General features: G+C 43.7%; 1 protein-coding gene across 1 annotated transcript in view; it reads right to left on the bottom strand.

Moving 5' to 3' along the window:
- Positions 1–9,192: 9,192 nt before the first annotated feature.
- The window catches only part of ddb1 (damage-specific DNA binding protein 1), a 42,838-nt gene continuing 37,030 nt past the window's right edge, over positions 9,193–15,000 (bottom strand). Inside the window, exons 25-28 of the mRNA XM_034561913.1 lie at positions 11,774–11,876; positions 11,093–11,216; positions 9,568–9,698; positions 9,193–9,516 (exon numbers count right to left, since the gene is read on the bottom strand). Coding sequence (XP_034417804.1) covers positions 9,615–9,698; positions 11,093–11,216; positions 11,774–11,876 — 311 coding nt within the window. The 3' untranslated portion in view covers positions 9,193–9,516; positions 9,568–9,614. The remainder of the gene's footprint in view (positions 9,517–9,567; positions 9,699–11,092; positions 11,217–11,773; positions 11,877–15,000) is intronic.

Genomic DNA, 15,000 nt, shown 5'->3' with positions numbered 1-15,000 from the left:
TGTGGCCATCCATCCACCAATCAGCTGACACGGCAGAAAAATAAATGCTACCCTAAAAAGGAATTTGCTATTTTTTTTCCTGGAGTGAGAGGTAAGAAAACACGACCGACCTTTTTCCCCACAATGCAACGCTTTGATTTACGACCATTAATTCTCTTTTGGTGCTAAAGCCAGACGGCGGCATTGATTGCGACGCCCTGATGCTGAGCTCTTTGGGACACGACGGTAAAAAAAAAAAAAACTTCAAGTGTCAGCGGAGCTTCTCTTAATTGGGGCCAAATTATTTCAACAGATTTTTTTTTTCCCCCCTCCATCTATACTTTTTTTAGAATATAAAATATAAAACAATATAATATAAAACAAAAAAAAAGCTATAATTGAAAACAGAAAACATGTTGTGGGGGAAAGTTTGAGCCAATTAGTGAGAAGAAGACGTTCTGTAATATTTCCACATCAAACGCCTGGGCTGCCTCTCGACCCGGCTGGCTTTTAGAGATCCATTTGGGCCGAAGACACGCTGAAATCATCCTCCTTCTAAAAGGAGAGCATCGTTAAAGCCTCCGAGTCAATTGGCCGTTGTTCAGATTTTATTCTGGCTCAGATGTCTTGCAGCAGGTTTTCGCCTTACTGTGTTAAAACAGCTCAAATATTTACCCACGCAGTAACATGGGATTTAAGCTCCGCCGTCAGCTGAGGCAACAAGTCCTGCAGACTGGAGATGTTCCAGCCAGCCGGTGGCTTTCCAGAGCAGAAATATTAATACTGCATTGAGGTCCGACATGACAACATACATCACAAATACACCGAGGAGGATTTCTGACACTCAGATTGATTCAAACCACCTTGAAACGGTCAAACTGTCACTTTAGAGACACCAGAGGAACCAGGTCCATGTCAGGGGGCGGGCTGATGTGTCAAAGACGTCCTTGAGTTGGGGGTCAAATGACCGAAATCTTTCTAAATTGAGATTTATAATTATTTTTGGCCACGCTATTGTCTTTCACTGACTGAAAACTATGAGATGGATCAAAATTACATTATGTACAGATCAATATTTCCAAAAGGGTGAATCTTTTTAGTAATAAATGCAACTGCTAAACACAAAGAAAAAACAAATACATACATAAATCTGCATGTTAGCGCCTTAATTCGCCGTGTTTCTATTCTCATATTTTGAAGTATCGCATGAGAAAAGCTGTATGAAAAAAAAGGAACAAATCCAGAAAACCTTTTTCTGAGGTTCATTGCGTTTTCGCCTTTTGTTGAAAAATAATTGATACTCTAAATCAGTGGTTCTCAAATGGGGGTACTTGAAGGCACTCCAAGAGGTACGTGAGATTTTCTTTTATATATTTAAAATTAGCATCCATTAAAAAATCCTTTAAAAAAAGGGATTATATATATAAGTGTAAGTTCATGAATTTTATATATTCTATATTAAATCAGACAAGGATGGCACAGCATGAAACATGACCAATGCCAGCTGAAAAAAAGAGCGCCAACACGTAGCCTTTAATGCCAACACGTAGCCTTTAGCGCCAACACGTAGCCTTTAATGCCAACACGTACCCTTTAGCGCCAACACGTAGCCTTTAATGCCAACACGTAGCCTTTAGCGCCAACACGTAGCCTTTAATGCCAACACGTAGCCTTTAATGCCAACACGTAGCCTTTAGCGCCAACACGATGCCTTTAATGCCAATACGTAGCCTTTAATGCCAACACGTAGCCTTTAATGCCAACACGATGCCTTTAGCGCCAACACGTAACCTTTAGCGCCAACACGTAACCTTTAGCACCAACATGTAACCTTTAATGCTAACATGATGCCTTTAGCGCCAACACGTAACCTTTAGCGCCAACATGTACCCTTTAATGCCAACACGATGCCTTTAATGCCAACACGTAACCTTTAATGCCAACACGATGCCTTTAATGCTAACACGTATCCTCTAATGCCAACTCGATGCCTTTAGCGCCAACACGTACCCTTTAATGCTAACACTATGCCTTTAGCACCAACACGATGCCTTTAGCGCCAACACGTAGTCTTTAATGCCAACACGATGCCTTTAGCGCCAACACCTAGCCTTTAATGCCAAAATGTAGTCTTTAATGCCAATGCAATGTCTTTAGCACCAACAACTAGCCAACACAATGCCTTAAGCGCCAACCTGTAGCCTTTAATGCCAACGCAATGCCTTTAGCGCCAACACGTAGTCTTTAATGCCAATGCGATGCCTTTAGTGCCAACACAATGTCTTTAATGCCAACGCGATGCCTTTAGTGCCAACACAATGTCTTTAATGCCAACGCGATGCCTTTAGTGCCAACACAATGTCTTTAATGCCAACGCGATGCCTTTAGTGCCAACACAATGTCTTTAATGCTAACGCGATGCCTTTAGTGCCAACACAATGTCTTTAATGCCAACGCGTAGTCTTTAATGCCAACGCAATGCCTTTAGCGCCAACACGTAGCATTTAGTGCCAACACCTAGCCTTTAGTGCCAACACAATGTCTTTAATGCCAACACGATACCTTTAGCGCCAACCCGTAGCCTAACTGAATGGAAACTTGGCTCCTGTGAGCATGTTAGCATTTAGCCTAAACACAGCCTTGCAGAGCTGCTAGCATATCTTCAGACTCTTGTTTCTATACTTTTTAGTTTACACATTTCACTTTCTCTGCTCAGACACAGAGCTCGGTCTTTTGTCTCTCCGTCGATAACAAGCACACTTTTAATCTGCATCTTGTAATTAAACAACACAAGGAAATAGCTACGGATTCTCCCTCTGCAGCGTAATTATATGTTTTGACAACTGGATTAGCATCTCAACACGGCTCTCAGAGAGGGGCTGCGTTATCAGACACTCGCCTCCAGTGTGCGAATAAATAAATAAAACCTTCATCGCTCCCAATGTAGGGCACTTTTAATTTTTTATATTTCATGCGGTACGCCGGAGCATCAAAACCAATCTCATTTTACGTCGAAGCTAATATGATTAGAGGCGCTACATTATTAACACGATGGGGTGGAAATGATTTCAGAGAGTGATCTCCGGAACAGTTTCCCATCATATTTGATCTTCACAATGAAGAGTGATTTCATGGGAGCTCTGGTCATTTCTGTCTCATCGGTTTTTTAAATGTTCTTTATTTTTTTTTAAAGAGAGACAGACGCTCTTTTCTTTTACCTGGATGCACAGAGGAGACCTCCATCACGTGTTTCAAGCATTTAGAGTCAACCCTGAAATATCACTGTCGGTGCCCATATACGTCTTCCTCCTCCCGCGTTGTTAAGGGCAACGGTCTGGTGATCCGACTCCACAACCGTTCTACATCGTCGGTTTAAAGTCCTCTTATAAAAAGGGGAAATAAAAATCCTGCACACACAAAAACCAGAGGTTGAAGTCTTATCCTGGTGCGACAGGTAGCCCCCCCCCCCCCCCCCCCCCCCCCCCCCCTCCTCCCTTCCCTCATGCTGCTGCAGTACAGGAATGACAGCAACAAATGATGTGCCAGAAAGTGGGAAAGGGGGAGGAAGAGGGAAGCCTGGGGCCCTGCGGATAATGCATTAACCATGCTGTTTAGACTCCATAAAGTAGGGAGGGAGGGGGGGGGGGGGAGGGGTGCACACACATATAGTTCATCCGGGGACAATGAAGACAGAGAGCTCAGGTTTCGTTGAGTGGATCCAGTGAAAAGCGCTGGTTCCAAAACCCCAAAAAGAGGTCTGGAGATAAACCCGAGGCCGAGGGTGTCGTGAGATTAACAACGAGAATAGAAGCTAAAGCACGAGACTCGTCCGTGGGCTCATTATGGTTTCCACAGAGCAGGTGTTTAATGTGCGGAGCTTTCAAATAATACCGATGACAATGAACAATAATTGTCTGCAGCAACAAAAAAAAAAAAAAAACCTCCTCCGTCTTCTGCGAGATGATATACGAAAAGGTCATTTTCACATCCTCTCGTTAATCACTTCTAAGGTCAACGTGAGGTCTGACATGTGACACCAGAGCAAAAAGGTAAATCTCCAACGAAGCTGCAATTTTTTCATTCCATCCATAAAGAAAAATCGACAACTGTCCACGCGACACACGTCGGAATATATGCGGTTAGCGTAGCGTAGCACAAAGGCTGGAAACGGGGGGGGGGGGGGATTTGTGATAATTAGCTAAAGTTACCTGCTTCTACTTTCCCCCAAAAGAGAAGCATTTAAAGGATGCATATCTTTTTTTTCTTATTGTCAACAAACTCCAACACAAAGTACCCAAACACACAATGAATTGATCCGATAAGTATTCTCCGCGTATCCTGAGCTCGTTCCTCGTTTGTCCGACATCGAATAAAAACAGATCAATGAGCCGCTGCCGCCCCGGCTGACACGTTGCCTCATTACGCACACGCTGCACTTCCTTTTCGCCGTGAGTTATTTTGAGAAAATAGTCCCTCGACTAAATACACACAACTTCTGTTTGAGTGATCCATAACAAATAAAGTGATATTTAAGATGAGGATGAGTGTTAATTTACCCATAAAATACAAATACTCGGGAAGTCTTTTAATCTCTTAACGTCTGTTGGAGACAATGAGGCCAGACTCTGAGCTAATGGGCTGCATCTTCTACATCACTTCTTGACAGAAACGATAACGCTGCCACAAAGTGATGAACAGAGGAGTGAAATTAGACGACGACCGGCACAGACGAACAAAGAGGAGGAGAGAATTAATCCACATACAGGACTGTGAAGCTCTCGGGGACGACTCAAGCTTTTGGGACGTCAAAGACTCAACGTGCCTTTTTGGTCCTCTGGCTCCGGCTCATTGGGAAAACAACATGTTTTAAAAAATAACCCTCTAGACTTCTATACAACCAGAGGAGTCGCCCCTTGGTGGTCAGGAGAGAGAATGCAGCTTTAACACATGAAGCATAGACTTCTATACAACCAGAGGAGTCGCCCCCTGGTGGTCAGGAGAGAGAATGCAGCTTGAACACAAGAAGCATAGACTTCTATACAACCAGAGGAGTCGCCCCCTGGTGGTCAGTAGAGAGAATGCAGCTTTAACACATGAAGCATAGACTTCTATACAACCAGAGGAGTCGCCCCCTGGTGGTCAGGAGAGAGAATGCAGCTTTAACACATGAAGCATAGACTTCTATACAACCAGAGGACTCGCCCCTTGGTGGTCAGGAGAGAGAATGCAGCTTTAACACATGAAGCATAGACTTCTATACAACCAGAGGAGTCGCCCCCTGGTGGTCAGGAGAGAGAATGCAGCTTTAACACATGAAGCATAGACTTCTATACAACCAGAGGACCCGCTCCCTGGTGGTCATGAGAGAATGCAGCTTTAACACATGAAGCATAGACTTCTATACAACCAGAGGAGTCGCCCCCTGGTGGTCAGTAGAGAGAATGCAGCTTTAACACATGAATCATAGACTTCTATACAACCAGAGGAGTCGCCCCTTGGTGGTCAGGAGAGAGAATGCAGCTTTAACACATGAAGCATAGACTTCTATACAACCAGAGGAGTCGCCCCCTGGTGGTCAGGAGAGAGAATGCAGCTTTAACACAAGAAGCATAGACTTCTATACAACCAGAGGAGTCGCCCCCTGGTGGTCAGTAGAGAGAATGCAGCTTTAACACATGAAGCATAGACTTCTATACAACCAGAGGACTCGCCCCTTGGTGGTCAGGAGAGAGAATGCAGCTTTAACACATGAAGCATAGACTTCTATACAACCAGAGGAGTCGCCCCCTGGTGGTCAGGAGAGAGAATGCAGCTTTAACACATGAAGCATAGACTTCTATACAACCAGAGGAGTCGCCCCCTGGTGGTCAGTACAGAGAATGCAGCTTTAACACATGAAGCATAGACTTCTATACAACCAGAGGAGTCGCCCCCTGGTGGTCAGGAGAGAGAATGCAGCTTTAACACATGAAGCATAGACTTCTATACAACCAGAGGAGTCGCCCCCTGGTGGTCAGGAGAGAGAATGCAGCTTTAACACATGAAGTATAGACTTCTATACAACCAGAGGAGTCGCCCCCTTGTGGTCAGGAGAGAGAATGCAGCTTTAACACATGAAGCATAGACTTCTATACAACCAGAGGAGTCGCCCCCTGGTGGTCAGGAGAGAGAATGCAGCTTTAACACATGAAGCATAGACTTCTATACAACCAGAGGAGTCGCCCCCTGGTGGTCAGGAGAGAGAATGCAGCTTTAACACATGAAGTATAGACTTCTATACAACCAGAGGAGTCGCCCCCTTGTGGTCAGGAGAGAGAATGCAGCTTTAACACATGAAGCATATACTTCTATACAACCAGAGGAGTCGCCCCCTGGTGGTCAGGAGAGAGAATGCAGCTTTAACACATGAAGCATAGACTTCTATACAACCAGAGGAGTCGCCCTCTGGTGGTCAGGAGAGATAATGCAGCCACGACTGGGAGGCGGCATCCTCCTGTTCTCAAAAGTGAAGCCAATGCTGAAGTGCCTTAAACTTGCATTCTCTCTACTCTAATTATGGTCCATTTAGGGTCAAATGGACCATAATGCAGAGTATGTTTAGGGCGGGGCTCCTGTGATTGACAGGTCTCTAGCAGAGCCGTACACAGCTTCAGGGCGGGGCTACCTTGTCGCTACCGCGCTGTGAGTTGTCCGTGTTCTCGTCTTACAACTTTAACCCTTTTCACGGTGTGTTTTCACTTCATGAAAGTTAATTGTAACCTTTTGTTTGCCTACAAATCCGGTTCAGTTGCACTTAGCTCCTCCCTCTCATGTCACTTCTGGTTGCAAAAAAACCCCCCAAAAAACAAGATGGCGACGGCCCAAATACCAAACTCAAGGCTTCAAAACAGCAGTCCACAAACCAGTGGGTGACCACGTCCACTTCTAATATACAGTCTACTTATGCAACCAGGGGAGCCCCCCCCCCCCCCCCCCCGATTTGCTTCGGCCTGCCAGCTTCTCGGGTGAAGCTGCCGGGTTTAATCACTCCGATGCTGTGGTTGTACTGGACGCTTCCTCGAGGTGGTTCTACATGGTTGACCCCCCCCGACCCCCCCTTTGAAGTCAAATCCTCCCTCAGAGCCTGTTAACACCCGTCCGTGATGTTCGACGCCCCGCAAGAGATATTTTAGGATGTATTTTTTTTTGGGGGGGTTTACCCATCTGGAATGACTTCCTCTCCACTTAATGATTTTCCTACAAGGAGAACCAGAGAGGAGCAAGTTCCACCCCCACACACACACACACACACTTAGTTTTTCCAACTATTTTTCGTCCATTTGAAGGTGATGAAATTGCTGTTTGGCCGAATCTTTTTTTTTTTTTTTTAAACTCAGCACAAAAGAAACTGTGTGAATATTAAATATTAACACTAATTATTGCCGTCACTCATTTAAAGACGCCGGTGTTGAAGTTGATTGTTTTTTTAAACTTTTTCTCCTAATTTTTGCTCTAAAGTTGCGGCTGCTTTAGTTTTGCTGAACTATACACAAACTACTTTGGGGGTGAATCGAAAGGTTAGAGTCAAAATGTCATAAATTAATGCAAATATATGGTAAGAAAAAGTGAGACTTGGACATTACTGTTTTTGTTACTTTACAGACAATTTTAAGATGTAAACACATATTTAAAAAGCTGACACTCGCATCCCCCGACCCAATTAGAATGTACTCAAATATAAATATAATTTTTTTTAAATATAAAAAATAATATAGAATAAAAAATATAATAATAATATAAATATATATTAATTAAGTCTCCAACTTTTCTGCCCAACTTTAAATACTTTTGGTTATTTCAGTTTGGTCCGAGTGGTTTCTATGGAAACCAAGTGTTCATGTTAAATAATAATGATTTGGCCTTTTCTCTGAGCGTCACGGATCCTCTCAGGATTATTGAGCCGACTCCTTCAGCTTCATGGATTACTTCTCTTTTCCTCCTCATATTTAAACTCTTGTATCATCTGAGGCTTAGTTATGCGAGTCTGGTCGGTTATTATTAAAGACATTAAAAAAAAGGGGTCAAAACTCCACAAACAACCCAAAACCTGCAGGTCACGAGAGAAAATATCAACTTCTCTGCATTGTGAGAATAAACATGATAATAATAATAAAGATGTGTGTATGTGTGTATATATGTATATACATATAGATATATATATCTACATATATATACACATATATATATACATACATATATATATATATATACACACACATCTTTATTATTATTATTATTATATATATATATATATCTCTACATATATACATGTACATATATATACACACATATATGCATGTATATATTTCCATATATATATATGTATATATATATACACGTGTGTACATATATATGTATGTGTATATATATATATATATATATTTATATATCTATATATAATGTAAGCATAATGATGGGTGAGGATAGTGTTTGTATATTCTATTGTACATTTTCCTTTCTTTCTACTCTATTGTTTGTGTTTATTTTCATATTCATTGTTCAAAGCCTCTGGTCAGTGAACGGTTTCATGCAAACGATCCATTGTGAACAAAAACCCACCAAACAAAAGGCCCGTCGGCCTCGGGACGAGAGTCGGGTTTCCTTCCATTAAATGTTGTGTGTGTGTGTGTGTGTGTGTGTGTGTGTGTGTGTGTGTGTGTGTGTGTGTGTGTGTGTGCGTGTGTGTGCGTGTATAACAAATAACAAGGCATGACAGCTCAGCCGGAAGAAAGAGGCTCTACTTTCAGTTCTAAGAGCTGCATCATCTTTGATAAACAACCTGCTTTGTCCATAATCAAAAAATACCCCAAATATCTGGAGCAGTTTCAATCAAAGCGGAGTCGCAAATCCTTATTTTAATTATGTTAAAAAAAATTCTAATTCACAATTTTTTTTTCAAAGCCCCAAAATAAACCAACATTACTTGCTGATAATGCAGAGAGAAGGTCGTTCATTTTTCAGGCATTTCATCATAAATCAATGTGCAAGGACAACATAAAGACACACCTCGTGATGGTCGCCAGGTGACAGTTAACACCACGTAATAACACTGAATAGTGCACAGAGCAACATGGCCGCCCCCCCCCCCCCCCCCCCCCAAAAAAGGGACAGACTCATTGAAAATAGCTGCTGTTTCCTAGTAAGAAAGGATCCTAAATGACGGAGACTCGGGCGTCAACGGTACTAAAGCAAAAGTTTATTAGAATAAACGAAGAAAAACATCACAAAGACAAAATAGCTATAAATCTATCATTTTTCCTCCTTTTTTGAGTATTTTTCTTTTTCATACCGCGTGGTAACTCCAGACTTCAATAACAAACCTATGAAAAGCGTGAGCCGGTCAGATCTTAACCGCCGGGTGTGTCGGTGTTTGTCTGTCGCCCGGACGCGGAAGGGAGCGCCGAAGTCTGAAGGACGAACATGCACACGCCGCTTATTTATAATTATTTACAAATCTGTAAAACCCCACACTACTACTACTTCCTCCTCCTCCTCCTCCTCCTCCTCCTCCTCCTCCTCCTCCTCCTCCTCCTCCTCCTCCTCCTCCTCCTCCTCGTCGCTCCTTCTCACTCGGCCGGCGGGTTTCTGGGGGGGCGTTAGTGGATCCTCGTCAGCTCCTCCACGATCTTAATGACCTCGTCCACCGTGGCCTCACGCTTCATGCCGCTGCCGTCATCGATCTGGAATAGAACGCACGGTGAGGCGCTTGTGAGACAGCCGCCATCTTTTTTTTTCTTCTTCTTCTTCCTATATATTGCAATTGTTTTGGAGCTGAAGATGAATTTTGAAAGCTGTCTTATGATTGACGGGTGAATTTTTTTAACATGCATTTATTCAGCATATTTTTATTTTTTTTAAAATCACTATTCTTCTGTATCTCGATGTGATGGAGAGAAAAAAAATTCTACTGCGCATTGTTTTCTTTCCCAGTCGGGTTTTAAGGTGCAACATACAGGATATGGAACATTAAGTATTGTAACCACCCTCAGTGGCCCCTAGTGGCCCTCAGTGGCCCCTGAGAAGCCTTCATTGGCCCCTATTGGCCCCTGAGAAGCCCTCAGTGGCCCCTGAGAAGCCCTCAATGGCCCCTGAGAAGCCCTCATTGGCCCCTAAGAAGCCCTCATTGGCCCCTGAGAAGCCCTCATTGGCCCTGAGAAGCCCTCATTGGCCCCTGAGAAGCCCTCATTGGCCCTGAGAAGCCCTCATTGGCCCCTGAGAAGCCCTCATTGGCCCCTGAGAAGCCCTCATTGGCCCTTATTGGCCCCTGAGAAGCCCATTGTCCCTAAGAAGCCCTCATTGGCCCCTCAGGTTTACACTGTTAGCTCTGTCAGCACTGTTTTCCTTGTTAGCCAGCAGCTCCACTGTCATCTTGTTGAGGGCCATTTGTATTTATTTTTTTAAATAAAGGCTTTTCAATAAAAACTGAAAATAGATTAAGCAATCAATCAAATAGTTCCCGGGGAATAATCTTTGTTTATGAGCTGAAAGTGTGATTTCTCTTTTAATACCTAGAGAGCAAAGCAGAATATGTTAAATCTGCCAAAAGTGTCATTTTGCCACCTGTTATTTGGTCCCAGTTCCCACTCAGCTAATAAAAGTGTCTCAAGGTTTGTTCTCCACCAGAGGACCAGAGGACCAGAGGACCAGAGGACCAGAGGACCAGAGGACCAGAGGACCAGCGGACCAGAGGACCAGAGGACCAGAGGACCAGAGGACCAGAGGACCAGAGGACCAGAGGACCAGAGGACCAGCGGACCGGCTCTCGGGCCCACGTCTCAGGCTTCATGTCACGAGCTCATTAAACATGAGATTAGTCACTTTGTTCCGGGTTAATACACAAAGCATTCATTTTGAACATAATGTGGAGGTTGGACCTCTTTGTATTAAGTCTAGAATGAAGTGCGTTGCCCTGAAGGACAAACATGTCCACGTTCAATCACTTAAGCCGCGGCTTCAGAAACCGTAGTTTATTTTTTTGCCCATTTCCTACCAGATTGAGACATTTTCTTGTGTTTACCATACGTTTCAAATACATGATTTTTCGATATCCTCAAAAATGTCGGTTATTGTTTACCTGTAAAGTGCTGACGACCTCCTGCATCTTGGCCCGGCCGAGGTCCAGGAAGCTCTCGATCAGATCCCCGTCGATGAACCCCGTGGCCTGCTCCGTCTTCCGCTCCGTGTGGAAGGACCTCCAGGTGCGGCGGAGTCAAGGAAAACCACACGAATAATAATAATAATAATAATAAGAGCCATCAGTCAAGTAGAACCAAGTATGGAACCTGCAAGTTGTATTTATGGGATGTAAACCTCTAGTGTACTGTGTTTGATCTGAAACTAATGCTTCTGAAAATACTTTTCACAGTTTCAGACTTCTCCCACTGGTCTGTGAAATAGTTACAATTTCAACGATAATAGATTTTAATGAATGAATTTCATTTTTAAAGGCCTAAAAAATTAAATTGTCAGAAAAATAGAGAAAGAAGCCCCTCAAGATTTCCTGAAGCCCTAAAAGCTAAATATAATTAGTTCATTTCTGTAACGGGCAGGTGGCGCCCCCTGTGGACACCAGTGGTAGTGTTTCACTTTGGAGTCCCTTTGGAAAACTGAGACTGGTTCATAACCAGTTAAAAAGTTCCTCCCAGTAACTACTATCCAATGCAATGTCTCTAGCCCAACGCCACCCCGTGGACACGCCCCCCCCCTCGTGGACACGCCCCCCCCCCTCGCCGAGCGCCAACACCAAGAAGGATATAAGCTGTGCTCGATCTTGCCCACGCTCTTGATGACCTTGTTGAGGCGGTTCTGCAGGTCCAGGAGGAGGCTGTACCAGCCCTCGGACAGGGACGTCACCAGACCTAACACACACACACACACACACACACACACACACACACACACACACGAGAACATGACGGCGTTAAGAAGAAGGCTCCGTATGAGAACTCGTGAAAGCTTCACAATAACTAAAATTAGAATACAATTCATTAGCGCGACCGGCAATTCCTCCTGAATGTGAAAAGTTTTTTTCCGGGAGGTCGAAAGTCGTGCGATTTTTAATGCCTCGATAATTCAAAAGTTTTCCCCAAAAAACGTGGCATTTGGAGAGCGGGGCTCTTTGAAGGAGCAGCGAGGGTTTTCCTTCCCCTGAATATTCCAGTTCTGTGACACCCGAGTGCATCTCGGGAAATAATAGGCACTGAAAATTGACAGCGTGCAACATGATAATAAAATATGTTTAAAAAAAATAAATAAAAAATGGCACAGCGCTCGTTTCTCTGCATCGAACCCGAAAGAACCGTTTTGGCTGCAGCTCTTGAATATTTTCATTACTTACCTGCTGATTATTATTATTATAATTAATTATAAAATGTCAGAAAATAGTGCGTCTTATTTTTCTATTATGCATGTAATTCTTATAATGACATACAATGCAGCCGAGGCTCCGAAGTATTACAAGGTTATGTTATTGTACAGGGTTGCGCAACAAAAACACAGTGGGCGTGTTTCTATTAATCTATTTCTATTAATATGTGCATTTTAAATTGTTTGACGAATGGACTTTTTAAATATCTTAAATGATGGAAATTAAAATAGAATCGTTTGGCGGTGGTGGAAAAGTTAGAGTGAAAACTTTGCACGCGCTCACGTTTTGCATTAGTGGCTTCACAGAAAATACAAATAAATAAATAAGTAAATAGAAAAGATAGATGGGATACGTGTAATTACCCGGAGAAAGAAGCAAACAACAGTTCAAAGGACGGATTCAAGATGGAGGCTTTTGGGCTGTCAGTGAAATATTAAAATCCAGAAAGTCTCGAGAAGAAGCTTCTTTTTTTTTAAATGTTATTAAAAACCTTTGTGGCCTTCTTCACCTTTAATATCCATCTCACAACGTCCGGTTGTAACGACGGACCACAAACAAAAGTTTATTAAAACTTTCTGGGAGGTTAAACTCGTGGCTCTTTTCCCAGAAAGAGTCTAATTCATTGTTGACGAGCCCGAGTTTCTCATTTCCTGTTAAAGCTTCACTGAAACAAAAGGGCCGGATTATGACAGCGCCCCTTTTCTTCACCTCACAGACGGCCTGAAAACAGCCTGAAAACAGCCTGAAAACAGCCTGAAAGCAGCCTGAAAGCAACCTGAAAGCAACCTGAAAGCAACCTGAAAGCAGCCTGAAAGCAACCTGAAAGCAGCCTGAAAACAGCCTGAAAACAGCCTGAAAACAGCCTGAAAACAGCCTGAAAGCAACCTGAAAACAGCCTGAAAACAGCCTGAAAGCAGCCTGAAAGCAATTTCCTGTTAAAGCTTCACTGAAACAAAAGGGCCGGATTATGACAGCGCCCCTTTTCTTCACCTCACAGACGGCCTGAAAACAGCCTGAAAACAGCCTGAAAACAGCCTGAAAGCAGCCTGAAAGCAACCTGAAAGCAACCTGAAAGCAGCCTGAAAGCAGCCTGAAAACAGCCTGAAAACAACCTGAAAGCAGCCTGAAAACAGCCTGAAAGCAACCTGAAAGCAGCCTGAAAACAGCCTGAAAACAGCCTGAAAGCAACCTGAAAGCAGCCTGAAAACAGCCTGAAAGCAACCTGAAAGCAGCCTGAAAACAGCCTGAAAACAGCCTGAAAGCAACGAGGCTCGTTTGGGGTCGAGATGCACAGACGTGGACGTCGACTCAAACAGCTGCTATCAGACACTATTTTTTGGATAAACAACAATTCACTACGCTCATATTTTAAAAGCATTTCATGGTTACGAAAGCAATGTTTAAGTCAAGCTCGATGTTGCATTAAAACGTAACAATCCCGGTCATAGAGCTTATTAATTAAAAACACCATCATATCGGCCGGTACCCAAAGCAACGGTTCTGCAATCGGGACTGAAAAGGAAAGGAACGGCGTCCCGAAACCATCCCAGTGATGAACTATTAAACTATTAAAAACTTTCCTGCGCTTACTGACTGGAAGCTCAACTCTTGGATTTCATGACCAAAATATAAAATTTACATGAACTACTTTCTGCCAACAGAAGGAGCCGTTTGTGGCTCCTCCCGAGCAACAGGGACCGTGTGTTCAAACCTCCACTGGATCAAAAGTAGAGGCGGAAGTCTCAAAAAAACCAGCAGCGTTGCCAAAAACCTCGGAAAGTGATTTCAGAACCGTCTGGAAGAACTCGAGGTAAGTTTCAAAAAGGTGAAACACGCTCATCATGCTCGTATCTCAGTTAGCGTAGCTTAGCGTCAGGGCTGGAGGCAGTGAGCCTGGCTCTGATCCACTAGAAATACCAACTCAGCGGTTGTGTTGACCTTTGACCTCCACAATATCGTCAGTTCACCCCTCGAGTCCAGGTGGATATTTGGAGTCAAAATTTGAAGAAAAAAAAAGAAATCTCTTTCTGAAATGTGGCGTTTGTGACTATTTCTTGGCTCGGACCGGTTACCAGGGAAACCAGGAGAGAATCCAGGAAGTTATCGCTTCCAGCTGAGAAATAGTCCAGAGTGCAACGTTCCCCACGGTTACGTTTTTAAAAACAAGAAGAAACCTGTTAATTAGTGGACAAAAGCCAGTCCTTGTGCTGATAATAGCGTGCAGAACAATGACGACCACGAGGAATAGAGGAGGGTCAATGGGACGGGCCATTTTCTTGGACTCGGGCCGGTTACCAGGGAAACCAGGAGAGAATCCAGGAAATTATTGGTCTCCCTACGGCATTTGCCACTTGATTGACATACAGAGCAGCCAGTCAGAGAGCAGCCAGTCCGAGACAGGGGTCATTAGTTAGCCTTCCACACGGACGTGAGGTGGCTCGGGACGGGGAGCTTCCTGCAGAGATTTCTTGAGCTCTGTCCGGAAGATAAAAAAAAAAAAAAGAGGAGTCGATCGTGATTCGGGGGAACTTCCAAAAACTCTGGCGTCAGAGCTGGAGACGCAGCGGAAGGGCCTTGTGTGAGCGCAGCTTGACAAGCGCCTGTCAACAGTTTGA

Source organism: Cyclopterus lumpus, chromosome 3, assembly GCF_009769545.1.
Source record: "Cyclopterus lumpus isolate fCycLum1 chromosome 3, fCycLum1.pri, whole genome shotgun sequence".
Taxonomy (NCBI): Eukaryota; Metazoa; Chordata; class Actinopteri; order Perciformes; family Cyclopteridae; genus Cyclopterus; species Cyclopterus lumpus.
Note: the sequence above shows the minus strand (reverse complement) of the source record. Positions and strands in the feature narration are given on the sequence as shown.